The 27249-nt window shown below is 54.4% G+C and overlaps 13 protein-coding genes across 13 annotated transcripts; 7 read left to right on the top strand and 6 right to left on the bottom strand.

The window, feature by feature from the left end:
- Positions 1-176: 176 nt before the first annotated feature.
- Positions 177-875, bottom strand: MRPL11 (mitochondrial 54S ribosomal protein uL10m; the record flags this gene model as incomplete). Its single annotated transcript, NM_211921.1, has 1 exon — positions 177-875. The coding sequence occupies one exon, from the start codon at positions 873-875 to the stop codon at positions 177-179; it is 699 nt and encodes a 232-aa protein (NP_986859.1).
- Positions 876-1162: 287 nt separating this feature from the next.
- NOG1 (putative GTPase NOG1) lies at positions 1163-3091 on the top strand (the record flags this gene model as incomplete). Its single annotated transcript, NM_211922.1, has 1 exon — positions 1163-3091. The coding sequence occupies one exon, from the start codon at positions 1163-1165 to the stop codon at positions 3089-3091; it is 1929 nt and encodes a 642-aa protein (NP_986860.1).
- A 629-nt stretch (positions 3092-3720) lies between these two features.
- On the top strand, positions 3721-5580 carry DTR1 (Dtr1p; the record flags this gene model as incomplete). Its single annotated transcript, NM_211923.1, has 1 exon — positions 3721-5580. One exon carries the CDS (start codon positions 3721-3723, stop codon positions 5578-5580), a length of 1860 nt encoding a protein of 619 aa, NP_986861.1.
- Positions 5581-5849: 269 nt separating this feature from the next.
- GLR1 (glutathione-disulfide reductase GLR1) lies at positions 5850-7292 on the top strand (the record flags this gene model as incomplete). Its single annotated transcript, NM_211924.1, has 1 exon — positions 5850-7292. One exon carries the CDS (start codon positions 5850-5852, stop codon positions 7290-7292), a length of 1443 nt encoding a protein of 480 aa, NP_986862.1.
- A 212-nt stretch (positions 7293-7504) lies between these two features.
- On the bottom strand, positions 7505-8431 carry RPS6A (40S ribosomal protein eS6; the record flags this gene model as incomplete). Its single annotated transcript, NM_211925.1, has 2 exons — positions 7505-8209; positions 8426-8431. 2 exons carry the CDS (start codon positions 8429-8431, stop codon positions 7505-7507), a joined length of 711 nt encoding a protein of 236 aa, NP_986863.1.
- Positions 8432-9015: 584 nt separating this feature from the next.
- RLM1 (Rlm1p) lies at positions 9016-10610 on the bottom strand (the record flags this gene model as incomplete). The annotated part of the gene is made up of 2 exons (NM_211926.1): positions 9016-10507; positions 10555-10610. 2 exons carry the CDS (start codon positions 10608-10610, stop codon positions 9016-9018), a joined length of 1548 nt encoding a protein of 515 aa, NP_986864.1.
- Positions 10611-10974: 364 nt separating this feature from the next.
- Positions 10975-11853, top strand: YDC1 (alkaline dihydroceramidase; the record flags this gene model as incomplete). The annotated part of the gene is made up of 1 exon (NM_211927.2): positions 10975-11853. One exon carries the CDS (start codon positions 10975-10977, stop codon positions 11851-11853), a length of 879 nt encoding a protein of 292 aa, NP_986865.2.
- A 52-nt stretch (positions 11854-11905) lies between these two features.
- On the top strand, positions 11906-13045 carry AGOS_AGR200W (threonine aldolase family protein; the record flags this gene model as incomplete). The annotated part of the gene is made up of 1 exon (NM_211928.2): positions 11906-13045. One exon carries the CDS (start codon positions 11906-11908, stop codon positions 13043-13045), a length of 1140 nt encoding a protein of 379 aa, NP_986866.2.
- Positions 13046-13089: 44 nt separating this feature from the next.
- ELP3 (Elongator subunit ELP3) lies at positions 13090-14892 on the bottom strand (the record flags this gene model as incomplete). The annotated part of the gene is made up of 1 exon (NM_211929.1): positions 13090-14892. The coding sequence occupies one exon, from the start codon at positions 14890-14892 to the stop codon at positions 13090-13092; it is 1803 nt and encodes a 600-aa protein (NP_986867.1).
- Positions 14893-15227: 335 nt separating this feature from the next.
- Positions 15228-22046, top strand: SEC16 (COPII coat assembly protein SEC16; the record flags this gene model as incomplete). Its single annotated transcript, NM_211930.2, has 1 exon — positions 15228-22046. The coding sequence occupies one exon, from the start codon at positions 15228-15230 to the stop codon at positions 22044-22046; it is 6819 nt and encodes a 2272-aa protein (NP_986868.1).
- Positions 22047-22179: 133 nt separating this feature from the next.
- On the bottom strand, positions 22180-22986 carry MBA1 (Mba1p; the record flags this gene model as incomplete). The annotated part of the gene is made up of 1 exon (NM_211931.2): positions 22180-22986. One exon carries the CDS (start codon positions 22984-22986, stop codon positions 22180-22182), a length of 807 nt encoding a protein of 268 aa, NP_986869.1.
- Positions 22987-23211: 225 nt separating this feature from the next.
- BRO1 (Bro1p) lies at positions 23212-25716 on the top strand (the record flags this gene model as incomplete). The annotated part of the gene is made up of 1 exon (NM_211932.2): positions 23212-25716. The coding sequence occupies one exon, from the start codon at positions 23212-23214 to the stop codon at positions 25714-25716; it is 2505 nt and encodes an 834-aa protein (NP_986870.2).
- Positions 25717-25761: 45 nt separating this feature from the next.
- SEN54 (tRNA splicing endonuclease subunit SEN54) lies at positions 25762-27129 on the bottom strand (the record flags this gene model as incomplete). Its single annotated transcript, NM_211933.1, has 1 exon — positions 25762-27129. One exon carries the CDS (start codon positions 27127-27129, stop codon positions 25762-25764), a length of 1368 nt encoding a protein of 455 aa, NP_986871.1.
- Positions 27130-27249: the final 120 nt, after the last annotated feature.

The raw sequence follows: 27249 nt of genomic DNA on the forward strand, positions 1-27249 counted from the left end.
GTGATGCGACGTGACCTAACTTGTTCCTTGCATCACGGACAAGTATTTGGGCTCAGCTCAGATACAGGCTTCCAAGGCCGATGAGCAGAAAATTTTCCAAATCACGATTTACGGAACTATGAGCACATGCCGATGAGATGAGTGGACAGCTATATAGTTATATACAGGACGAGCCGTCACTTCTCCGCAGCAGTGCTGTCTTCTGGCTCTTGCAGTTGCTTCTCGTGTCCCTTTAGCGTCATGTAAAGGGTCTGAGATCCGCTCTCCAGCGTGCGTACCAGACCCGCGCCGCTAAGAACGTGTAAGACGCCCAACAGTTGCGATTGTAACGTTGTCTTGGAAGGCAGCTGTTTGAAGTCGTTCAGGCGCGCGACATCAAAGACCTCGGACTCGGCCTTGGCGCCGACGACGAACATCTTGTCCTGCGCGCGCTCCAGCAGCTTCAGCAGCTTGGAGACAGCCTGCGGGTCTGTCTCAGGAAAGGTAACCACCGCGGTAGGACCCTTGAACAGTGGCAGCAGTGGGTGCGCCCAGTCCTGCTCACGAGGGTGAACGTATGCAGCGGGGTCTGGCTGGCGGCTTTTGCGCAGGTACACTTGGAACAAACGGTTGCGAACAACGGTCAGGCGGCCGCCAAGCTTCTGTATCTCGCCGCGGAAGTGCGCATCCTCGGTCTTCAACAAGTTGTTATAGTGCAGAAACACTGCAAGTGGGTTGGCCTCCATCAGTTGCTTATACTGGTCGATCAGCAGTGTCTTCCGGGACGTCAACGGCTTGACGGTCTTGCGTACCGTGGCCAGCGTCCGCACGCCATGAAATGCCTGCACTGCCTGCCGCAGTCCACAGTTGCGCAGCGATGCCAGACACGAAAACATCCTCGTTAATGCAGCTTGGGTCCTTCCGTCGTCACTGTGCGTCTCGATTAAGCCCAGGTTATCAGTAACATCAAAATTTTACATAACTGCCACGTGATATACACGTGATAAAGATCTACACCCATGCCCCCTGATTGTGTAAAAAAGCAACTTTTGAAAAATTTTCTACGGTTCCATCCGATGAGATGAGCTTAGCCTAGTGCGAGTCCAATATCAGTGCACTAAGGTTTATCCAGTGATACTTGTTCTCGAGCTTTCGCAACAGCATCAAGTTACGAGATCGCACCATGCAGTTATCCTGGAAAGATATTCCTACGGTTCCGACCTCCAATGATATGTTGGATATCGTCCTTAACAGGACGCAGCGGAAAACTCCAACAGTCATCCGGGCGGGCTTCAAGATCACTCGTATCCGTGCGTTCTACATGCGTAAGGTGAAGTTCACATGCGAGGGGTTTATTGAGAAGTTTGACGACATTCTAAAGGGCTTCCCCAACATCAACGATGTGCACCCGTTCCATAGAGATCTGATGGACACCCTGTATGAGAAGAACCACTACAAGGTGTCTCTGGCGTCGGTGTCGCGGGCGAAAACTCTCGTGGAACAGGTGGCTAGAGATTACGTCCGGCTGCTGAAGTTTGGTCAGTCGCTGTTCCAGTGCAAGCAGTTGAAGCGTGCAGCGCTTGGTCGTATGGCTACGATCATGAAAAAGCTGAAGGATCCGCTCGTATACTTGGAACAAGTCAGACAGCACTTGGGCAGATTGCCATCGATTGACCCTAACACCAGAACGCTGCTCATCTGCGGTTATCCAAACGTTGGTAAGTCCTCGTTCTTGAGATGCATCACGAAGGCAGATGTCGAGGTGCAGCCGTATGCCTTCACAACGAAGTCGCTCTATGTGGGCCACTTTGACTACAAATACCTCCGTTTCCAGGCCATCGACACGCCCGGTATTCTGGACAGGCCGACGGAGGAGATGAACAACATTGAAATGCAGTCCATCTATGCCATCGCCCATCTACGTTCGACTGTGCTGTATTTCATGGATTTGTCTGAGCAGTGTGGCTTTACTATTGAGGCGCAGGTCAAGCTGTTCCACTCCATCAAGCCGCTATTTGCGAACAAGTCTGTGATGGTTGTGATCAACAAGACCGATATCATCAGACCAGAAGACCTGGACGAAGAACGCCAGGAAATGCTGAAGAGCATCATGGACTTCCCTGGTGTGGAGATCATGACTACCTCTTGTATCAACGAGGAGAACGTGATGGCTGTTAGAAATAAGGCCTGTGAAAAGCTCTTGGCTTCCAGAATTGAAAACAAGTTGAAGTCGCAGACGAGAATCACCAACGTTCTGAACAAAATCCACGTGGCTCATCCACAGAAGCGCGATGATGGCGTTGAAAGGACACCATACATTCCAGAGGCGTTCAAGAACGTCAAGAAATACGACCCTGAAGACCCTGAAAGAAGACCTCTGGCAAGGGACATCGAGGCCGAGAACGGAGGTGCGGGTGTCTTCAACATTAACCTGAAGGATAGCTACCTCTTGGAGAACGACGAGTGGAAGAACGATGTTATGCCTGAGATTCTCAACGGTAGAAACGTCTACGACTTCCTAGATCCAGATATCGCCGCCAAACTCCAGGCACTGGAGGAAGAGGAGGAGCGCCTGGAGGCCGAGGGCTTCTACGAGTCCGATGATGATGCTATTGAGGGCATGGATGACGAGGATGTCGAGGATATCCGCGAGAAGGCCGCCTGGATCCGCGACAAGCAAAAGAAGATGATCAACGCCGCCAGAAGCAGAAAGGCACTCAAGAACCGCGGTACCATGCCGCGCTCCAAGATGGCCAAGTCTTTCGAGGATATGGAGAAGCACATGTCCTCCCTAGGCCACAACATGTCTGCTCTACAGAGCAAGCAGAGCGCTGCTGCCGCCAAGAACAGATACACGGAGTCTGGCGCGGACATTGTCTACGGCAACAACGAATCTGCAAAGACTGCTGGCAAGCTGCGGCAGTCCGATAGGCTCATGGACGGTGTGGCGGACGCCTCCATGAGAAGCAAGGCCGACAGAATGGCCAAGCTGCACAGACGCGAGAGAAACAGACAGGCTAGACAAGGTGAGGCTGACAGACATGCCACCGCCTCGCTGCCAAAGCACTTGTTCTCCGGTAAGCGTGGTATTGGGTCGAACGATCGTCGTTGATCTTCACCTTTCGTTGCATCTCACTGTATTTTCGCTGCAATACATAACTCATCTACTGTATATTACATAAACTGGCTCCACAAAGCCCAATAGATGCTATGTCTGTTATACTACGGGGTGCGAACTCGGCCTGCGCAGCGAAACGAAGGTGCACGGCGCTACCGACCCTGCAGCGATCGTGGCCGGCCGTTGCGGTCTGAAACAGAAACCTCGTTTTCCGTTAAAAAGTCCGAAACACAGTTTCGGACTCAGATGAAATAATACGTTAAACTCAAACAAAGTAAAAACACCTTGAAACTAGAAGTTATATTTGCTCGTGGAAATGCAGTAGAAAGATTTTGTGCAAGCAAATAATAAACGTCGAGAGTTATGAAATGTTTCGCGACCACAGTCGCGGACGTGGATACTGCAGGCGCAGCTATACCAATAGCCACAAGAGTTTTCGACATAGACGACAGGGAAGCTCGGACACATATATATAGATAGGCTTCAAAGTCTGAAGTGTCAGTGGAATTTTCGCATGCTGCCTTAGAAGCAAGCAAGCCTGAGCAAGTAAATGAGCCATATAGAATTCACCAAGTAATTCACTTCGAAGGAATATAACTAAACGACTAGAGCTCAACAGGAATATGCCCTCACTCAACTACGAACATCCGATATCCATTCCCATCGACCAAATAAGCTCGCAGCTATCACTCGACACACGGCTACGGGCAGGCCCGGGCTTTGGCGATGAGATCGAGGATATCAACTTGGATCTCGACGGCGCGGCGCTTCGCAAGGCCACGATGTGCGCGCTGGATAACTACAGCCAGGAGGATGACTCCGCGTTCTGGAACTTTATCCGGGGAAATAACACAGAGGGTAATGACGATAAAAACAAAAAGAACGAAGAAGCCAGGGCAGGAGATGGCCCGAAGGGCAAGGCTGGAACTGATAGCCGGGGCAACTCCACCAAGGTGGAGGGGACCCCGGACGAGGACGGGGACTCTAGCGAGGACCGGTCCGGTACGAAAAATGAATACAATACGAGGGACTGCTCTCTCTCACGCGAACAGAGCGGCTTCGACCCCCCGTACACGGCCTTTTCACGGTTACAGCGTAGTGTGATCTTCGCTGTGATCATTTTTATCGGGTTTCTTGGCCCCATGGCGGGGAACATATACATACCTGCGCTTCCGATCCTCGAACAAGACTTTGCCGTGTCTACGACGACCATCAACGGGACGGTATCGGTGTTCATGGCCGTATTCTCCGTGGGCCCGCTTCTCTGGGCCCTCCATGCGGATTTCGGCGGGAGGAAGTTGTTGTACGTCTTATCGATGGGATTGAATGTCATAGTCAATGTGTTACTTGCTGTCATGCCTGCCAGGATTGGAGCGCTATTCGTGTTACGCGTGGTGCAGGCATTCGCCTCGAGCTCCGCGCTATCCTTAGGCGCCGGTACGGTAAGCGACATCACACCGCCGAAAAACCGCGGCAAGGCAATTGCGTACTTCATGTTGGGCCCTAACGCTGGCCCGATTTTGGCGCCCATTATTGCTGGCTTGATCCTATTCGATAATGACCGTTGGAGATGGTTGTTTGGTTTCACTAGCATCATGGCCGGCATCGGCTTCTTGCTAGTTTGCGTGTTCCTTCCAGAAACGCTTCGGTGCATCGTGGGCAATGGTGATGTCAGGTGGAGACTCGCAGGATTCGCTGAGGGACGGTTCGATGACTACACGCGGCAACCGCGGTTGTTGCTTATGAAGAGCTTCGGGATCCAGCATCCCGTCTCGACCAGTCCTGAGTTCCGCCGGCTCTATCCTAGACCGCCAAAGCCCAGCTTGAAGACGTACTGGGAGATCGTGAAGGAACCAAACCTCACTATATGCTCCCTGAGCACAGCGCTAATGTTCGCCACCTACTATGGGTTCAGCGTCACGTTCGCCCACTACTTGAAACTTGACTATGGCTTCAGTAACCTTGCGATCGGCGCGTGCTATGCCTGTCCAGGCGTGGCCCTAATGATGGGCTCCCTCTTGGGCGGTCACATTTCCGACCGCTTCCGCAGGAAGTGGGTAGCCAAGAACCCCGGCAAGACCTTCCCGAGCTACAACCGCCTCATCTCGCAGGTGTTTGGCATCTGCGTCAGCATGGCCGGCTGTATCGGGTACGGCTGGGGAATTCAATTTCACTATCACATCGCTATCGTGCTATTCTTTTCTTTCCTAATGGCGTTGGGTATGACCTGGTGCTCTAACTCCACCATGACCTTCCTTACGGAGTCCAACCCAAAAAGAGCTGCCGGTACCATTGCCGTAAGCAACAGCTTCCGCAATATCGCTGCCGCCATCAGCTCCGCCATTATTTTCAAACTATGCAACGCCATGGGCGTTGGATGGTGTTTTACAGGCTTGGGTCTAATCGACTTGCTATCCATGTTGAGCGTCTATTACTTGATCCGTAATGGGCGCGAGATTACAAGGATAGCTGCTGAGCTATGATATCATAACACATCCGCATTTTTACGGATTTAGATAACCAAAACAGCATAGTTAGCATGTATAGAATCTATCAGAGGAACCTCCTTGTTCCTTTAATGATTAATTTGAACAGTCATTGATTCGGTCTTTCGACCAAGAAGTTTAGCACGTGATATCCGCTGACGCGGAAACGGCGTGCCTTGTCTTTCACGGGCTGGGCGGTGGCCCGCCCCGGTACATGCTGGTAGACCATCACGAAGCATTGGATATCGGGATTGCCGAGGTCTTCAATGCTACGTTGCAGAGAAGTATATAACATTTGCAAAGGAGCGATGTCGAACGAGGTAAAGCACTACGATTACTTGGTTATTGGAGGCGGATCCGGGGGCGTGGCGTCCAGTCGCAGGGCGGCGTCGTACGGTGCCAAAACGGTGCTTATTGAGGGCAAGGCACTGGGCGGGACGTGCGTGAATGTGGGGTGTGTGCCGAAGAAGGTGATGTGGTATGCGTCGGACTTAGCGCACCGGCTGCTGCACGCCAGGGACTACGGGTTGCTACAGGAAGTCGACATCAGCAAGGAAAAGCTGCACTTCAACTGGAAGGAGTTCGCGGGGAAGCGTAACGCCTATGTGGAGCGGCTGAACGGCATCTACGAGCGCAATCTCGCGAAGGAGGGCGTGGAGTATGTACATGGGTGGGCGCGGTTCAACAGCGAGGGCCAGGTCGAGGTCACGCGGCCGGACCAGACGACGGAAAAGTACACCGCGGACCACATCTTGATTGCAACGGGCGGAGAGCCGGTGTTGCCGGAGGGCATTCCCGGCGCGGAGTATGGTGTTGACTCGGACGGCTTCTTCCGCCTGGAGGAGCAGCCCAAGAAGGTGGTGATCTCGGGCAGTGGCTACATCGCGACCGAGTTTGCCGGTGTGTTCAACGGCCTGGGCACCGAGACCCACATTGTGATCAGAAAGGACCATGTTCTGACCAAGTTTGACCCGTCCATTCAAGAAATTGTCACTGAGCACTACGAGAAGGAGGGTGTGAACATTCACAAGAAGGAGAGCATCCAGCGCGTGGAGAAGGACCCGAACACTGGAAAGCTCACTGTGCACTTATCAGGTAAGATCATCGAGGACGTGGACCAGCTTGTGTGGGCCATCGGGCGGAAGTCTCTACTAGGGATTGCCCCCGAGAACGTGGGTGTCAAGTTAGGTGAAACGGGGCACGTCGTGGTGGATGAGTACCAGAACACCTCGACCAAGGGCATATACGCGCTCGGCGATGTTGTGGGGAACATGGAACTAACTCCAGTTGCCATTGCGGCGGGTCGGAAACTCGCCAACCGACTCTTTGGACCTGAGCAGATGAGAGCTCAGAAACAGGACTATGACAATGTCCCAAGCGTTGTATTCTCCCACCCCGAGGCCGGCAGCATTGGCCTGACCGAGCCACAGGCGATCGAAAGGTATGGCAAGGAGAACATAAAGATTTACCAAACCAAGTTCACCGCGATGTACTATGCTATGCTGGAGGACAAATCCCCAACTAAGTACAAGTTGATCTGCGCTGGACCAGAAGAAAAGGTTGTGGGACTGCACATCGTCGGAGATGGTTCTGCTGAGATCTTGCAAGGTTTCGGTGTTGCCATCAAGATGGGCGCCACGAAGGCCGATTTTGACTCTTGTGTCGCTATCCATCCTACTTCTGCAGAGGAGATCGTGACGCTTAAATAACCTGTATACCTCACAGCCAACAAAGTGCTAGCTTAGTACTTACTGGGTGCCAATAAAGGAAAGTTGCAATTAACTTCACTAGTAATGATATCTGAGTTTAATTAAGAAACTATCAGTAAGGGATACAAATACACACTCTCCCTAAAAAGTACATCGATACATAGAAGTTTTAAACAGAGACAAGAATGCAGTCGATCAAATTTGTCTAAAATTTAAGCCTTCAAGGAAGAAGCTCTTCTCTTTCTCTCCTCAGCCTTCTCAGCCTTTTTCTCAGTCAATCTCTTAGCCAACAATTGAGCGTACTCAGCAGCAGCCTCTCTTTGAGCCTGAGCGTTTCTGACCTTCAAAGCTCTCTGGTGTCTCTTTCTTTGCAATCTTTGAGGAGTCACCAATCTCTGGATCTTTGGAGCCTTGGTGTAGGTCTTGTCGCCCTTGACAACCTCTCTTCTGATAACGAAGTCACGGACATCGTCATCCTTGGTCAAACCAAAGAACTTTCTGATGTTGTTGGCTCTCTTTGGACCCAATCTCTTTGGAACAGACTCGTTGGTAATGCCCTCGATCTCCTGGTCACCCTTCTTGGTGATGATCAAGGCCAAAACAGCTAAGTCTGGACCGACGATGGCACCTCTGACGGACTTTCTCTTTCTCTCACCGTTTCTTCTTGGTCTGTAACAAGAAGTGCCCTTGGCCATCAACAACTTGACTCTGGTTGGCAACAAGACACCCTGCTTCATTGGGAAACCTTGCTTGTCGTTACCACCGGCGATCTTGAAGACGTAGCCCTTGAACTCGTCACCGACAGCCTCACCGTTGACCTCCTGGCCAATTCTCTTGTCGTAGAAGACACGGACACGGTGTTCGTCATCGACCTCAATGGTCTTTTGCGTACCATTAACTGGGTAAGAAATGTTCAACTACAGGAATGTTAGTATCAGATTCATGCCAAACAATACAAGCATCAGTGCCGCCGTGGCCCGCGTCCTGGCACCCATTATCGTTTCAACGCCGCGCTAACCTCCCGCTAGCCCGCCAATCGGAGTCTCCGGCTATCGTAACACGCCCATGCCCTGTCTCTGCAGCCCTAGCATGCCCACTGTGCTTGTATCGGGAACTTAGCACCTATAACATACCTTCATGATGGCTTACTTGTCTCTTCTACTGCAGCTTTACACTTCAATCAGACTGCATCTTGAGTGGTGATAAAAATGATTTTTTACTAACGTGCAGGTCCGCTGCGCGGTCGCTGCGTAGGAGGCATTAGGCGGGCCGCTACCGTCTCACGGGCTGCGCGCCTGCGCAGCGGGGCTCAGCCGGCCGCGCCTCCGCAGGACAAGCTCCGCCTAGGGCCGTGCCTAGCCTAGGCCGACCAGGACGATCTCCCTCTGCCCGCAGGCAGGGCCCATAGGCGGGCGGGAACAGATCCATCGAAAAATTAATGTGTGGGTGGAAATGTGTGGGTGTTGACAGTCACCGAATTTTGCATGTGGACCGCTGGTCATTCGGTTATGAGAGGGCTAGTTAGCGAGCGGGTAGTCCGAGCTCGAGGATGATATTCATATGTACGTCCATCTTCTATTTAAGCGGCCCCGATCCGTCCTCCGAATTGAATGCTGTCTACGGCATTAACACAGGGTAAATCCTAGGCATTGGCTCCCGGCCAGGGCGGCCCACACCCAGAGATGGCGAAGGGATAGCCGAAGGCGGATAGAAGTATATATGCTCAGCTTTTCTCCTCGGAGGGCTTCTCCTCGCTCTGAGTGTCATTTGGGAAATTGAAGTAGCGCGCGCCGAGCGGTGTTTGTGCGTTGCCGTTGATGTACGGTGTCAGACCGCTGCTCCCGTTATTATTCAGAGCCGACGGCAGGGGGTTAGCGGCGGCCGCTGATGCGTTCGGGGCTGGCCGATTGAAGGGCCACTCCTGGAACATGGCCATAGAGCCGTTCGGAGACGCTACCATGAGGTCATTGACGTACTTCGAGGGCAGCGTGCCGGACATCGGCCCCCCGCACGGCTCGTTCTGGCCCGGCCGTCGGACAGACTGCAGCTGGCGCTGGATGGCCTGGAACGGAGCGTTCTGGGAGGCGGTGATAATGTTCGGTGCACCAGCTACGGGCTGCAGCGGCGTTGCAAAGTACTGTTGTATGGAGGGGGAGCCTGCGATCGCAGACGGCAGCGCGTTGTACAGGAGGCCGGTGCCCACCGACTGCATGGGGTCCATGTTCCGCGGCCGCTCGGCCACCAGCGGGCTGCCGGGGACGCCTGGTGCCGTGGCAGACATGGGTGTGTCGTTCCGAGAGCCGGACGGGTTCGGCAGCTCCAGCTGCCCATTTTTGGTGAACTGCGACTGCTTCGGGTGGTCTATCGTGTCGTTGCTGGAGTGGGAGGACGGCTGGCTCTTGATGGAGCCCGTCGAGTTGCTCGTCGGGATCTGCACGCGCAGCACCGGTCGCGTCGCCTGCTTCGCCGTGCCCATCGGCGCCGACGGCGACGCCGCCGGCTCCGGCGCAGGGCCCGCGTTCAGCAGACACGGCTCGCGCCGCGCGGGCAGCGCCCCCCGCGCGCCCGAGGAGTCGTGCGCCGGCGCCTGCCCCGAGGCGTGGTACGGGTGGAACGGCTTCTGGAACGGCGGATGCATGCTCGGGTGCTGCGATCGCTGCGGCTGCGGCGGCTGCGGCGCCTCCGCCGGCTGTGCTGTCTGCGCCGCCGCCGGCGCGTCCTGCCGCGCCGGCTCCGGCTCCTGCGCGTCGATGAACGTCGCCGCCGCGCTGTACAGGTTGTGGAACTGCCGCTGCACGTGCTGCTGCAGCGGGTTGAACTTCGGCGCCTCCGCCTTGAACCGCTTCGCGTACGGCTCGCCGTCCGCGCGCGCGCCCTTCGCCTCCGGCGTCGCCGCCCGCTCCTCCTCCTCCTCCTCCTCCTCGCCCTCGCTCTTCGCCCGCTCCTCCCCCGCGAACTTCGCCTGCTTGCGCCGCCGCCGCTCGTTCAGCACCACCTTCGCCTTCTTCGTGTACTTCCCGTAGTCCGCCGGCGTCTTCACGTCGTGCGGCAGGTCCTCGCGCCGGTAGTGCCGCAGCAGGTCCTCCGTGTCCACCGACGAGAACTCGTAGAACGTGTTGTTGTTGCCCAGGATGATCACCGACACGTCCACCTGGCACAGCACCGCCAGCTCGTGCGCCTTCTTGAACAGCCCCGCCTTGCGCTTGATGAACGTCCTGCTCTGTTAGTCTCTGCTCGCCGTGCCCGCCGTCACCCTACATACACTGTCCGGTTCCTATCCTGCGTGATAGGCTCAATTGCGATCTTGCGCCGTCCCATCTCGCCCTGCTTTCCCCTGTCCTGCTGTGTGCGTCTGTATCTCCGGTCTGCAAGTGCACTTCTGCAGTTGGTTCCACTGCGAAATAACCGCACACGACCTTGCGCTTCCGCTCTGTGCGCCTGGGAGCAAAATCTCGCCCGAGATATATTTAGCACCTCCCGCCGCGCCGCCCGCGCCGTCTCCGCTCCTCGGTGTCGCGCCAATCCTCGCGCTGCGGATCTCGCAGCAGCCGCGGCTGCCTAAAATACCGCGCCGCGGTGCACGTGCAAAAGAAATGGCCAGGGGCTGTCACGCAGCGCGCTTACGTCAGACAGTCGGCGAATAAAAGCGGCCCGGCGGCGGCGGCAGCCGCGGCCCCCAAGCATGGGATATCCGGGCACAGAGGTATCAGGCTACTGGGGGCCGCCGACGGCGACCATCGACTGGTGCGAGGAGAACTACGTGGTGTCGTACTACGTCGCGGAGTGGGCGAACACGCTGTCCAACGCGTGGTTCGTGGCGCTGGCGCTGTACCAGCTGTACTCCGTGCGGCGGCACGGGCTGGAGCGGCGCTTCGCGGTGACTGCGGCGGGGATGGCGGCGGTGGGCGCGGGGTCGTGGGCGTTCCACATGACGCTGCGGTACGGGTGCCAGCTGCTGGACGAGTTGCCGATGGTGTACGTCACGTGCGTGCCTGCGTGGAGCGTGGCGGGCGAGCTGGGGCGCGGGCGGCAGGCGGGCGCGGCGCTGGCGGCGGGCGCGGCGGCGCTGACGGCGGCGTACGTGTGGGTGTACACGGACCCGTTTCTGCACGAGCTGGGGTACGCGGTAATCACGGGGTACGTCGTGGTGTGCGCGGTGTACCTGGGGCGGACGCGGGTGCGGGACGCGGCGGCGCGGCGGGGGCTGGCGCAGTGCATGGTGCTGGGTGTGGGGCTGTTCGCGGCGGCGTACGCGCTGTGGCAGCTGGACGTGCACTGCTGCGGCGTGTGGGTGCGTGTGCGGCGGCAGTACCTGGGGCTGCCGCTGGGGCTGCTGCTGGAGTTGCACGCGTGGTGGCACGTGCTGACGGGGTCGGGCGTGTACTGCGTGTGCGTGTATCTGATGTACCTGCGGCAGCTGCTGCACGGGCGCGGGGAGGCGTTCGAGCTGGTGTGGCGGTGGCGGGTGCTGCCGGAGCTGACGCGGCGGGGGCAGCGGGTGCGGGCGAACTACGCGCTGACGCTGCTGGGGCCGTACGCGGGGCGCGCGCGGGCGGCTTAGCGCCGGCGGCAGCGCGCATATAAGCGGGGGGGCGGACGGAGCAGGAGAGGGCATGTTGCCGGCGCGGTATCTGACATCGAGGAACGACTTCCGGTCGGACACGTTCACGCTGCCGACGGCGGAGGTGTGGGCGGCGGGCGCGGGCGCGTCGCTGGGGGACACGGTCTACCAGGAGGACACGGACACGTGCGCGCTGGAGGCGCGGGTGGCGCAGGAGTTCGGGGGCGCGCGCGGCGGGGACGCGGCGGGGCTGATGTGCGTGTCGACGACGATGGCGAACCAGCTGGCGGTGCGTGCGCTGCTGGACCGGGCGCCACCGTACTCGGTGCTGTGCGACCGGCGCGCGCATGTGTACGTGGACGAGTGCGCGGGGCTGGCGGTGCTGTCGCAGGCGCTGGTGATTCCTGCGGAAGCCGCGAACGGGCGGCACCTGACGCTGGAGGACGTGCAGCGCGCGTACGTGCCGGACGACGGCGACACGCACGGCGCGCCGACGCGCGTCGTGGCGCTGGAGAACACGCTGCACGGGATGTGCTTTCCGCTGGAGGAGATGCGGCGCATCTGCGACTGGGCGCACGCGCAGGGGATGCTAGTGCACCTCGACGGCGCGCGGCTGTGGAACGCGGCCGCGGCGCAGCCGGGCGACGCGGCGGCGTACATGCGGCGCGTGTGCGCGCTGTTCGACTCCGTGTCGCTGTGCCTGTCGAAGTCCGTGGGCGCGCCGGTGGGCTCCGTGCTGGTGGGCGGCCGCGACCTGATCCGGCGCGCGCGCCACCTGCAGAAGCAGCAGGGCGGCGGCATCCGCCAGGCCGGGTTTCTGGCGCGCATGGCGGACTACTGCATCACGAAAAACGTGCCTGGGCTGGGCGACGTCGCTGCGCGCGCGGCGGCGTTCTGGCGGGATCTGCACGACGACCTGCGTGACCACCACGGTATGCAGCTGCATCTAGCGCACCCGGTGGAGACCAACTTTGTGTTCATAGACCTGGAGCGCTCGGGCATCGAGCCCTCGAGGCTGCTGGAGTTCGGCGCCAAGAACGACGTGCGGCTTTTCGACGGGCGGCTGGCGTTCCACTTCCAGAATGTGGAGGACAGCTCGCTGGCGCAGCTCAAGCAAGTCTTTGTCGACCTGGCCGCCTATTACCGAGAGCATCCGTACGTGGCCCCCGCTGGCCCCCAACGCCGCTACTAGGCTGCAAGACGAAATCAAATACATTATGATAAATATATATACACTTATATGAGACTCTTCGACATGTAGGGCCCGTCCAGCTCGTACCCGAGCCGGGCGTAGTAGTTCCTGACGCCGACCCCGGAGATGACGGATATCTTCTGGGAGCCGTGCTCTTCCCTGGCAATGCGCTCGGCCTCCTCCATGAGCAGCGTGCCGAACCCCTGATGCTGGAACTTGCGCGGGTCCCTCGAGTGCAGCGGGACGACCGAGCCGTAGACGTGCAGCTCCCGCACGATCGAGGTCCGCTGTGCCGTGAACTCTTTCCTGTAGGTGTATTTCTTGGAGGCCTTCCGCAGGCGGAGCAGACCGATCAGGATATCCTGTTTGGGATCCTCGTAGGAGAGGAACGTCTCCCAGCCGCCGTTCGCGTAGTAGTCCCTGCGTATCAGCTCCACCTGCTCAGGGTGTACTTTATGGTGCACCTCTTGGATTCCCACCTCTCTAGTGCGTACGTCTCTGCAGGTTGTCCCAAAATCCTTCATCCGGGCTAGCGCGAGCTCCCGCAGATTCCCATTCTCCACGCCCGAGGTGACCAGTGGCATGGGTATGTCTCTCTGAACACGGTAGATTCTGGTCCAGGGCGGCACCAACGCCATGATACGTGCCACCAGGTCGACCAGGGCGTTGGCATTGTAAGACTTGTACCGGCCTGTCTTCCACAGCTCATACAGGCCAGTGCCACGGATAACGAGCGTCGGGTATATCTTCAGGCCGTCCGTGCGGAATGCTGGGTTCTCAAAGTACTCTTTGAACTGCTCGATGTCCCGCTCCATGCCGACGTTGGGCAGGTCAGGCATCATGTGGGACACAATCTTGTAGCCAGCGTCCTTCGCAACCGCAAACGTCTCGCACACGGACTTCACGGTGTGTCCTCTGTTGGTATCCCGTGCAACATCTTCATATAGGGACTGCACGCCGATTTCAAGTCTTGTGCATCCATACTTCAGCATATCGTCGAGATGGGTTCGCGTACAGTAGTCGGGCCGCGTCTCGATGGTGATACCCACGCACTTGGTCAGCGATTGCTGAGAATAGCGGATGGCCTCGTCGATGTCGCTCCCGTTAAAGCCCGACAGCGCGTTGTGCAGCTTCACAATGAAGTCCTCGCGGTACTCGCGCGGCAACGACATAAAGGTGCCGCCCATGATGATGTACTCCACCTTGTCGATCGAGTGTCCTAGCTGCTTGAGCTGTTCGACCCGCCCGCGCGCCTGCTCATACGGGTCGTACCGCGCGCGGATCGCGCGCATCGAGGTGGGCTCGTACCCGGTGTAGGACTGCGTGGAGTACTCAAAGTCCGAGTCCGGCCCGCCAGGGCAGTACACACAGATGTTCCCCGTGTACGCAATGTGCGGACAGCGGTGTGGCTTGCACATCACCGCTACAACCGCAATCCCGGAGGCCGTCCGCACCGGCTTGGCCTTCAGCTTCGGCAACAGGTACTTCTTGTGCTGGTCTGGGATCGAGTTAATGATGTCTGTAAGCCGCGGCTGCTGCTTCAGCCGGTACTTCTTGGAGTACCGGGTAATCAGCCCGTTCAGGTTCACCTCCCGCGTGGAGCCGTTGGACAGCGACTCCACCAGCTCCACCGTGATGTCCGAGCAGCACTGCAGAAACCGCTCTTTCTCCGAGGCAAGCTTCTGCCGGTTGTTCTTCTCGCCCTTGACTTTGCCTCCCATTCTCAACACAGGTGTAGATGACTCGCAGAACCTAGTCTTGCGTCTCGCCTGTTCAACCTCATCGCATGGTAAGAGGCGAAAAGATTTCAGAACAAGCGAACATCGAGACCATAGGTCACGTGACATATGGAAACTTAGCCGAAGCCGCAAGAGAGCGCCATATAGCCCACTACATGAGTCAAAGAAGAAGCGGCTGACTCCTGGTCTCTTGCTATCCCTCAAGCTAAGTGGTCTTAACGACAGTGTGGCCCAGAACAGTTGCCGGAACGAATAAAAAACATAAATAATAAACACTTACGGGTGGCGATACTGCACCATTATTACCTACGGAGCACGGTCAAATTAGTGTGCGGAATACGCGAAGACATCTGGGGGGAACACTTAACAGCCAGAAGTACTAGGACCAGACGTTCTACTACGGATTATAGATTTGCAGGCATCTGGTGATTAGAACGGCCACGATGTCGACAGAGGCCAAGCGGAGACGCAACCAGAAGAAAAAGCAGAAGCAGAAGCAGAAGAAGGCGGCGGAAAAGATGCAGGAGCAGGCGTCGCTGGAATCGACGCTGGGGTCGCCGATTGACGTATCAATCTTCGAGCAACAGCAGTACGGTGGGGCGGAGGACGCAGAGGCCGCGGGCGCGGCAGCCGCGAGAGAAAGCGCGGATGAGAGCCGCGGGGCATCTGTCGAAAGCTCCGGATCCACAGACAACGCGATCGGCGACGATCGTGCGGGCAGCGCACCGTCGCCGTACGTGGCGGTCGGTGACTCTGCGGCGGTGTCGACCGCGGTGGAAGTGAGCGCGCCCCTCCAGGACGAGGCGTTCTCGGCTGTGGATGTGGAGGCCACAGAGTCGCCGGCCAGTGCGCTGCCGGCTGCGTCGGTGGAGGAGAGCGAGCACGTGAGCATAGCTACGCCAGCAGAGCCTTCGGCAGCACCTGTGGCCCCAGAGGCGGCGGCTTCAGAAGAAAACGTAGTGCAGATGGCGGGGGAAAACGGAACGAATCCAGAGGCTGACGTACCTATCGAAGATGAGAGCAACTTTCTATTTGGGGACAGTCCTCACTCGCCGCTTCCATGGGACGACGGCGGAGCCAGCGACCCAGAACAGCGTCCCGAGATGACCGAGGAGCGTCCAGAGTTACCTACATTCGAGGAGGAGCGCACCCAGCACACTTCATTACTTCCAAGCACCAGCAACGAGCATAAAACCCCGCAGGAAGCTCTGAGTTCGGAAGAAGACCAAGCCGCCGAGCCTGAACAGAATATAGGGGTGTGTGACGGACACGCCGAAGATTCCACAGTTGATGTTGAATGGGAACAGCATACCTCATCATCTGAGCTTTTCGGTGAAGAGCATGACACTCCGCACTCCCCGCTGCCATGGGAAGAACAGGAGGCTGCCGCGCCTGAAGAAAATAGATCACGGATGGAGGAACACAAGGAATCCATATCCGGAGACGAGCGTGACCAGGACGTTCCAATTACTGAGGATTCCGCGAAGACTGGGTCCTTACCAGAAGACACTGTGCCGGGTGAGAACACGCCCGGTGATATACCCGAAACTGCCACTTCAGCGAAAAATGTGGATTTCGACAGTGCTAATGGGACAGGAAATGTTCCTGTAGAGTCTCAGGCGCACAGTACGACGCATACCCCCGAGGAATATGCTGCAGATTCTAATAGCCTGTTTGCTCTGGAAGATGACGGAGGTGATTTCTTGGCAGAACTATCTAATGGCCATGATGTCAGTTCCCAGAGCGCAGCAGACATGCTTCCAATAGATGATAATGTACCGAGGACTACATTCGATGGTGCAGATGCATTGGCCGGGCCTGCAGAAACTTATGAACCAGGAGACCTATTCGCTGACGAAGATACTGCTGAAGAGCCTCCCTGGGCGCAAAATACCAATCCAAATGTTGACACATCTCAACAATTACCAGTAAGCAGGTCTTCTGCAGAACTTTCTTCGAGCCAAGCAGCGAAGGAAACTCCTGGAATCGAAGTTCCGCCCCCTATGTTTTGGGATGAGGAATCAGATTCGATAGAAGCGAGCAACGATCAGTTGGCTTTCACCCCTGTGGCGCAACGGGGCAAAGTTACGTTACCTGATAAAAAGTTTTCTTTCTTAGATAATGATGACGACCTATTGAACGATGATGAGGAAGAGGAAGCAAATGCAGGTGATCAGCCCGAAAATGATCAAGAGAATTGCGATGACGATAGCTTCCTAGATTCTGATGAGGAGCCCCCTCTACTGCCCCCCAAAGCTGGCAAGACGACATACACACCAAGCACGCAGGTGTTAGGCCAAGATAGAAGTTCATACGATGCCCATAATTTGAGTTCGTCTATGGCAGTTAGTCCCGCAGTTGCAGCTGTTACTGGGCAACAGCAATTTTTGCCAGGCCCTCCAGTTCCTGAGAAACCCAAAGTTGGCAAATATGCACTACCAAAACAGCCAAATCCTCCTCCGCAAACCAATAAAGGTTACTATGCCCCTACCCTTGGAGGAGTTGGCCTAGAAGCTACAGATAAACCACCCGTTCTTTCCGTAAACGATGAATCTGTTAGGAGGCTAGAGGAGGAAAAAAAGAAGTCTGATGCATATGATTTCCCATTGGAATTGGTTAAGTCGAAACCAAAACCCGCAAAGCCGGTTCCTGTCCCATCGATACCCTCTATAGTCACTGCCTCACAGCCGGCTTCGCGTTCATTTTCACCTAGTGACGCACAACCTGTATTCAGTCCGGAGAAGGCCGGTATAACACCATTAAAACCCACGGTACCACCTGTAAAGAATCCTTACCAGCCCAATTTTGATGGTAACTATTTATCACTGGTAGACGCGGTAAATTCTAGGACATCCTCCGTACAACAGAATCCCTATGCGCCACCGCCTGTTAATGTCGGCCCACAAGTAACATCAGAAAAACCTTATGCGGCATATGAAGGAGCTGCCAGTGGCAGTCAATCTCAGCACCCATTCCCACCCCAGCCATTAGGTGCCTATGGTACCAACGCCCCCAAGCCTCCTCTAAATTCATATAACTTGGCAGCAGCACAAATGGATTCGCCGAAAGAACGTCGCCCCGCTGCATATGTTAATACGTCTAGAACACGGGCCATCAGTAATGCATCAGTTGGTAGCAGCGGATCTTATAATAGCCATCAATTGCCAGCTGGTCCAACTGTAGTTCCGCCGCGGTTTGCATTTCCCCCGCCGCAGGCTCACATATCACCAACTATTCCTGCTCTTCAGACAGTGGGCATCGCGGGCGCCCCGCCGGCGGTTTCTTCTCCGGGAACGCAACGCAGAACACATGCACGTTCTCATTCTAGTGTTTACGCGCCGGCCAATGCGCCACATGCATCAAAATACGCTCCAACTGTCCATCCTTCAGTTCAGCAAAAGTATCCTTCGGTTGCGGGTCCTTCGAAACGCAGTTTGGCTGGCAATGGCGTTCCAGATGGTGTTTCTAATCGGGTTCTCCCACCTACAATACAGGAAGTACCTGTCGATGGACATGCATTAAACTTCAGGCAATTCCCTCTTTTCAATTGGAGCCAAACATCTAAAATAGTATATGGTTTATCACTTCCAATTGATACGGGGAATTATATGCTGGGAAAGCCTTTCCCAGTTAGTGGAATTCATGTCCGTAACTCTGAAAGCATTTTAGTCCCGAATGTGATCTTAAAGGATTTCCCTGGACCTTTAATTAAGGGTAAGACAAGGACAAAAGATTTAGAAAAGTGGTTGGAATTGTCGATTGCTTACCAGCGCGAGAGTTTGCCTGGGAGAGACTTAACATTGTGGTATGTGCTAAAACATAAACTGTCCACTTCCGGTTCTTTGAGGGAATTATCCAAAATATTGTATGATTCGGACCAGCTTATCCCTTACATGGGCCAGATGCATTCGCATGGTCGTCCGACTTTACTGTCGCATAAACTCGACCCTAACAGCCAAATGCAGATACTGGCTCACTTACAGGTAGGTTCTCCGGGAGCGGCTCTAGACTTGGCGCTAGCTCAAAAAGATTATGCTTTAGCGTTGGTTTTGAGTAGTTTAATTGGGAAAGATAAGTGGTCAGAAGTTGTTGACACTTATTTGCGAGAAGAGTTTAGTGTGTCAGCAGGGAATAACCAGTTTTCTGTTTACTTACTGGCACTTATTTTCCAAGTATTTGTTGGTAACTCGAACAGAGTGTTACAAGAGTTAACCGCCAATCCTTTGAAACGTGACTGGGCTATTCAAGACTGGAATATTATATTGGCCGCAGTTTTGAACAATATTCCGAAGGATGTTGACCCTCGGCAATTGCCGCCCGTTGTGATGGAATTTTTAGTAGGCTTTGGGGTCTTTTTGGTACAGAGTGGGAAATTAGCAGCTGGCGCTGTTTGCTTTGTTATTGCAAACGTTCCACTATCACAAAACGAGCTACTGCCACACTCTGGCGTTAAGTTTGAATGCTTAGGCAGCATTAATTCTCTGGATGCAGTGTTACTTTCTGAAGTATATGAATATTATTATACCACGATTAATGATAACTGCCCGTTCTTTGCATCACTATTATTAATGAAAACCGTACATGCGTCTGCATTATTGGATTATGGGTTACCCACTACAGTTCCAAAATATCTCGATGTCATTACAGGTTTGTTGCGGAATGCTCCAAAGAATAGTGCGATAGCTGTATCCTTAACACATCAATTGGAGTCAATTAATTTACGCCTATCAGGTGTAACAACTGCATGGATAGGTAAACCTACCTTGAGTAGCGTCTGGGGACAGTTGGACAAGTCTTTTAACAAATTCATTGGTGGTGATGCCGATGACTTCAGCAAACAACCAGAGAAGACAGTATTTGACAGTTTTACACCAAGTGCGTCGAGAAACGCCTCAATGGTCGATTTGAACCATGGCGTTACTCCTATGCGCCCATCAGCAATCAAAAATTCTGGGGTAAACCGCAGTCATACGGACTTGCCGGTTTCCAACAAAGGAGGATACGCGCCACTTAATGCACCTGGAAGTAACGTGTTCTCCGTTTCTCGGTCTAATAACCACCCCCATGGCACTGAGCATGGAAATTCTATGTCGAATCTGCATGGCGATTCCCAGCATTTAACGCACAAAACCAATTATACACCACATCGTGCATCTAACTTGATCTCTCCAAAGTACCCAGAAGAGCCACAGAACTCCCATCTGCCAAATCAGCAGTCCAACTTACCCTCACCGGCTAATGGGCACTCTCGCAATCCAAGTATCCCATCAGTAGCCACTCCGCCTCCGATATTTTCTGCACCTCCCAAACGTGCTAGAGGGAAATATGCCGCCACCGCCAGTGGCGCAGTGTCAGTCGATCAACTCTATTCCGATGCAGGTCACTCCAACACCCCTACGAAAGTTAAAAGTGTCCCAACTTGTCCTGAGATAGCGGAAACCCCAGCAGCACTTGCGACTAGACAGGCAACAGATTCTATGACTGATTTCTTTGCTCCACCCTTACTCCAAGCGGGACTACAGCAAGATCGGAGATCATCCGCTTACAGCGCTTCATCACAAGGCATATTGCCTTCTTCTAGGCGATCTTCCAATATTTCTGATGTGATGCTGCCCCCAAAGAAATCTGGTAGCGGGAAACCGTATAGGAAAACTACCGTTAACTATACTCCCATTGATATGGAGGCTTCAAGTTTGGCCCCTTCTTCAGTTTCCCTTTCACAGTCCACTGGGGACACAACTACAGAGGTGAAGCGTGCTCGTAATTCCGGTGAAGCATCCAACTCTTCGGCCACTGAAGTTGCTGATAGTACGGTACTCCACAAGTCTCCAGAGTCTGTGGACACTTCTGAATACTCATTCCCCGACGAATCTGTCCAATCGTGGGAAGAAAATGCGGAGGACGACCAGGATCCACTGCATACCGTCAGTGCTATAAGCAATACTGAAGTTCCTGTTGACAAAAGGGATGGGGAAAGAGGATCACAGAATACGCTGACCAAAGCTGCACCATATAGTGATTTGGCCCCATATGAACATGAAGGAAATGCTCCATCGACAGAATCACCCGCAATCAAGGGCTCTCGTGTCCAGGTTCAAGTACAGGTGACCCCTCCAGAGGATTTTGCTCATATTCAGAGCCAGGTGGTATCACCCGAAAAGGAAGCTTCTCCGACGGTAGAGAAAGGTGCCAACGCTAATGAATCATCACCTGATCTTCACGAAAGACAACCATATGCTGGGCTAGGGGTCAGCTATAATCCGAACACAGGGGGGCCTCGCCCCTTTGCCTCCCACCAATATTTGCCAAGAGCGCCTGCGGTTCCGGCTTACAGCCCAATTGAGGAAAACGCGGCGGAGGAGGGTAGAACCGATAACCAGACGAAAGCTGTCGAAAAACAGGAGCACGCCGTACTAAAGCGCACAGTTTCTGGGCCAGTCATTGGTTCCGAGAAGTTGATGTCGCCTGCTTTAGCACATCCTATACCAAGGACATCACGGTTCGAGCCTATAAAGGAAATCATCCAGAATGATGAAGATACCTTCAGAAAAGACAAGGTTCCGGTGATCCGTGCTTCTTCTAATCCTAATTTCAACCCCTATACACCGGTAGCAAGTGAGCAGTATTACGATGATGTGGTAGAGGATGAGTCTGATGACTCGGAAGAGGAATCGGAGCGGAAGAGACAGGAGAAGGAGAAGGAAGAAGAACGCAAGAGGGAGGCTGCGGAGAAAGAAAAGCGCAAAAACGAAGGTGGTGGTAGTAGTCGGTGGTTTGGCTGGTTGAAGAAGGATACCAACGAGAAAAAGCCCATCAAAGCAAAGCTAGGCCAGAAGAACAACTTTTACTACGATGAAAAGCTGAAGCGCTGGGTGAACAAAGATGCTACCGAAGAGGAGAAACAGAAGGTGTCTACGCCGCCACCCCCACCGCCTGTCGTGAAGAGGAAAATGAACACGACGCCCGAGATAAAACCAAGATCCGGCTCTGTCGTCGGAGGTCCAGCCATAAGGACCCAGGGCGCGGTGGCTCCCGTAAACCCGCAGGATCCGCAGCCATGCCAGGCAGTCGTAGGTGCGTCTTCCGCCTTACAGAAGCAAGCATCGCCCGTGAAACCCAGAGACCCTGCTATCAACTTGACCAGTAAAAAAGCTAACGGATTGGATGACCTCATATCTCTAACTGCAGGCCCAAGCAACGCCGTCTCCAGGCGGAAGAAGAAGCCGGGGCGCGGCTACGTGAACGTTCTAAACAACCTATGACCAGCAGTAATACAAAAGTATTTGTTACATAAAATTCATTTTTGTACCATAGAGAATATCTATTGCCAGTCGAGCTCGGCAGAGCACTCCTTCACTATTTACACGAGCCCGTCACGGGCACGGCTGCTGCTGCCTATGCCTGCTGTTTCAGCGCCGGAGGCGACCGGTAGATGTCGCCGCAGATGCGCATCTGCTGGATCGTCTCCTCGGAGCTCGCCTCCGTCGTGGGCAGCTTCGCGTCCGGCGCCGCCTCAAACACCGTCCCAACAAGCAGCATCTCGTCCGTGGACGCGTCGCACAGGAAGGCCACGTGGTCCACCACGTTCCGGTCCAGCTTCTCCGCCTCGCTGCTGCCGCGCTCCACCTTGATCAGCCGCTGCCGCGTGTCGAACCGGTACACCAGCTGCAGCATCTCCAGCGGCTGCCCCGGAAGCATGATCGGCTGCACAGCTACCAGCTTGGGCACCCCGTTGAACTTGACCAGGTCCCACTCCATCTCCACCCGCTTGGGCAGTTGCCGCACCCGCGCCTCCAGTGCCTCCTGCACCCAGATCGACACCAGCGGCTGCGCCGCCTCCAGGTCCCGCCGCGCAAACGCCCGGTTCACCTCCACGTACGTCTCGATCGCCTTGTTCTTCCACAGCAGAAACTTGGGCTTGTAGCCCGACTGCACCCGGAACAGCGCCACGTGCACCGTGTTCAGCCCCAGCATGTATATCCGTCTGATCAGCGAGTTCGCTACCACCAGAGGCGACCTGAACACACTGGGCAGGTTCCGGTACATCGTGGGAACGTATATCTTGTCCGTCACCCCCAGATACCGCTTGTTGAAGCCAGACTGCTGTTTCGTCCCAGATCCGCGCACAATCGCAGACGACGAGAGCAGCCGCCGCGAGGCCTGCATCCCGATGCCACTGCTAAACCCCATGATCACCATCATACGCTCCAATCACTGTGCTAACCACCTTGGAGGGACTACTTTACTATCACGAGCTCAGCTGATGAGGAGAGCTATGAAAATTTTAGATCATTATAAACGTTACAACCACGCATACTTATAAAGGGGCCCTAAGCATGATCACGAGCAGGACCTCGGAGCAGTGCATCCATAGTGGGAGCATCAGCAGGGTATCTGGGAGATACCGGAGCGGAATAGAGCAGACATATGAAGACTGCACTGATTGGCCTGAAACTCAAGGATACCGAGCCCTTGGACTGGTCCAAAGCGCTGGCGTCGTACCTCAAGAGGAACTACGGGCAGCACCAGTGGTCGCAGTTCTACGATGACAAGAAAAGCGCGGAGCTGGACCAGCTGCGGATCAGCGCGAACTCAGACCTGGGGCTGGAGGCGCTGCTGGAGCAGAATCTGCGGTACTATGGGTTTCTGGAGCAGCTGTACCTGCGGCTGGGGAGCCAGTCCGTGCAGTTGAAGCTGGACTACACGTGGTACGACGCGGAGCACGGGATGAACGGGGGGCAGAAGTACAAGCAACACACGCTGGTGTTCGAGAAGTCGAGCACGCTGTTTAACATCGGGGTGCTACTGGCCCAGCTGGCGGGGGAGCAGCTGCGCGCAAGCTACAAGGAGGCGATCCCGCAGCTCGCGCGGGCGGTGGCGTGCTTCGAGTACATGAGCGAAACGTTTCTGAACTCGCCGTCGGTGGACCTGCAGGCGGAGAACACGGGGTTTCTGGCGGCGCTGCTGCACGCGGAGGCGCAGGAGCTGTTCCTGCTCAACGTCATCAACGGGGGCGACGCGGCCAGGCGGGCGTCACTGCTGTGCCGGCTTTCGTACACATGCGCGAGGTTCTACCGCAAGTGCGTCGAGTTCTACAAGGCGGACGGGGCGGATGAGGCGGCGGCGGCGGTGCCCTACGGGGAGGCCAAGTGGCGGGACGTGGTGAACATGAAGATGCACTTGTATGAGGGCGTCGCGGCCTACAACAGCGCGCTGGTGCTGGAGCAGGCAGGAAAGATTGGGCATGCAGTGGGGCTGCTCGAGAAGGCGGCTGCGTCGATGGCGACTGCGAACACACACCGAAAGGCGTTGCAGGGCACTGCGTACCTGCGAGACGAGGTTGATCTGGACGGGATATCGTCTGTGGTCAACGAGAAGCTGAAAACGACCGCGAAGGATAACGACTACATCTACCACGACCACGTTCCCTCCGATATCAGCTTGGACAGTACCAAGCTCATGGACGCGATCAAGGTCCCGGAGTTCGACGCGGTGGTGGGCCCCTACCTTGAGGCGGCCACCGAAACATGCAATGACCTCTTCCGGGGTATTGTGCCCATGGCAGTGTACGAACGCGAGAGTATGTATACGGAGGAGAAAACACAGCTGCTCAGGCGCGAAGTGGATGCCGTTGAGCAGGCAGATTGGGAGTACCAGTCCTTTGTGGATTTCACGAACTTGCCAAAACTGTTGGACGACCTTGAGCGCAGATTTTTGGATACTAGCTCCAGCTCTGAGGATGCCGAGGTCGTGCATATGCGGGAACAGCTGCAGTCGTGGGCTGACGCAGTGCGCCAAAGTTCGTTCAATGACATAGAACAGCAATCTAAAAACATTCTGCGCACCAGAAACGACATAATGGCGTTGCTGTCGTCGGTTCCACCGGAGAATAAAGAAGATGTGGTCAAAATCAAGTCCTCTTTGTTGCAAGCGTCGCAGTCCGACGAGAAGCTATTTTCACAGGTAAAACCGTACGTTAACGAAATACAACTTTTGAACAACCCGACGCTACTTTGGAACAACTTTAACACATTTACCACTTCGCAGCCTACTCCTGACCTGCTAGATCTGGATCATTCAAAGGCTGACGAGGTTTTGGCTAAAATACGCCAAATCCGGCAACTTTACGAGAATCTCAAGCTGCTCAAAGAGGAGCGTACGAGTATTATGAAGGACTTGAAGGACTTGGTCAATCAGGATGATATTACTAAACAGCTAATACTCAACAACAATAAGTCGGATTCGCAGATCAAGACGCTCTTCCAGGAGGAATTAGAGAAGTTCCGGCCTTTCGGCAGCCGTATCGAGGCCACGGTATTCAAGCAAGGCAACACCATAAAGGATATTAAGATTGGCCTAGATACCATCTTCAAATTGGCTGACGTGCAAGAGAAAACTTCAGCGCAGAAGCAGGCTGCCTCTCAGAGGAAGGAGTTCTTTTCCAAATTGCAGAAAGCTGCCACTGCGTTCAAATTATTTGAGACTGATTTGCCAAAGGGGCTATCGTTTTATGACTTGCTATACAAAATGACAAAGGAGATGCATGACTTGAGTGTTACAAAACGCACAACCGACTCTGATCTAGCTTCGAATATGGCAGGGCTTAATATTTCGTCGAGTAAGGAGACAGCAAAATATAATCCTCAGCCATTGACGGCCCCACCGCTGGCTCCTAGGACGTATATGCCTCCACCGCAAGCCTATAATCGCAATCTTGACATCCGCAATGCCAACACGTATGGCAATAATCTTAATGCAGGATCGTTAGGCCAACGGCCCCGGCTCCCACAGAAAATTCCGACTGGTATTAGTGGCCTTGAAACCCAAAATGATCCGAAGTTGAGTGAGGAGGAGAGTATACGAAACCCTACCAACTTCTATAACACACCATCCGTTTTTAACGAGAGTATGTATTCAAAGTTTAGCCATTAGCGCTAACCTTTCAAATGGCAATATATCTTCAATCATGGACAATTTTCAAACATCAACTTTGTCTGATCTAGTTCTGTTGTTGGTAGTACCCGTTTGCGAGGGCGGAGTATACCATATATTGGAAGATCCAAAATCAGATTCAGCGATTCTCACGAAACTCACTAATCCATCGTCTATCACGGATAGTATAAAACTCTTGAAACCGCTCTTGAGACGGCGTATCTGTGCAATATGCTGTGGATATGTCCGGGCTTTCTTCTTGCGAGAATCTCCTCCGGAATGAGGTTGAGAAGGCGCTATTTTGTTGCGTTGCATAAATTCGCGAGTCGGCATACCGTCGGTATACGTGTAGTCATCCCATGCCGAGTCATCCACATCCAACTCATTTAAAAAGTCAAATCTGTAATCAAGACGGTGGAATATGCTACGAAATTCATCGTAAGTAGGAAATTGTTGGCCCGCATTGTCCTTATTGTAAACCACTACTTGAAAGTCAGGCAAACCGGGAGTCTTCTTCTTGAAGCTAGATTTGGGTTTCCAGACATTAAATGCTATTTTCCACTGCTTGACATTAGGATTCAAAATACCATTATTTCGCTCCTCGCGAAGCTCATTTATATCATGGGGAACTTTCTTAAATGGAATATGCTGGCTCAGCTCCTCATATAGTTGGGGAGAAGATGTGTACCGATGCAGTAGAAAATGGAGAGGATGGTAGAGTGGAACATGAAAGAGGTTTTGTGGTGTTTTCAGCCACGAATGAATGTGACAGAACCAATTAGAGCTGGCGGAACTCTTCTGGGATAACGGTGGGTAGAAACTAGTGACATGGGCCGGTGGATTGTCAGTAGACACTACGATAAACCCCAGGCGTTTTAGGTGAGCGTACACCAAAAATTCATCCAGCTCCTCCGTAGACGAGAAGAGCGCGTAAACATCCTGCACGGATAACAGAACATCTTCATGATTGCTCTTCTCATCGCCCACGGTTAATGCAAGATAAGGTGAAACTGTGCCACGTTCCACCAGGTAGACAAACTCATGCAACTGTAACCAGCATTGGCCGTGCTTGTCTACTTTCCCCATAGTATTTGTGAAGCTACCGCGTGCGTTCGGGATCCTTGCCATTCGCTGTTCTTCTTCCCAATACGCCTTGATTAAGGTTTTAACTGTAGATCCGCGCACCGAGTTTAAAAGAGTCCCAAACATTGTCTCCTTAGCTGTATGTAGCAGCAGAGCTTGAGCGTCTGTCCCATCAGGCTCGTAGTCCTTCTCCCCCCGTCGCGGAAGGGCATGCTGATTCGCCTTTTTGACGAGTTTTGCCATCTCTGACCAATCTTGAGCCAGAGCATCCTCCTCCGCGTCCGAGTCGTGTAGTCCCAAAGCAACTGATAGCTCTTCTGCTTCTGTCATCCTAGGCAGTGCAGTGCTTGTCGTATGCTACTGTAGTCGCATTAAACCTCGGAAAGAGAAGAGCTATAATAGTGATGAGCTGCCCACAGACAACCAAAAATAATAATGTCAACTAGAAAA

Source organism: Eremothecium gossypii, chromosome VII (genome assembly GCF_000091025.4).
Source record: "Eremothecium gossypii ATCC 10895 chromosome VII, complete sequence".
NCBI classification, from domain to species: Eukaryota; Fungi; Ascomycota; class Saccharomycetes; order Saccharomycetales; family Saccharomycetaceae; genus Eremothecium; species Eremothecium gossypii.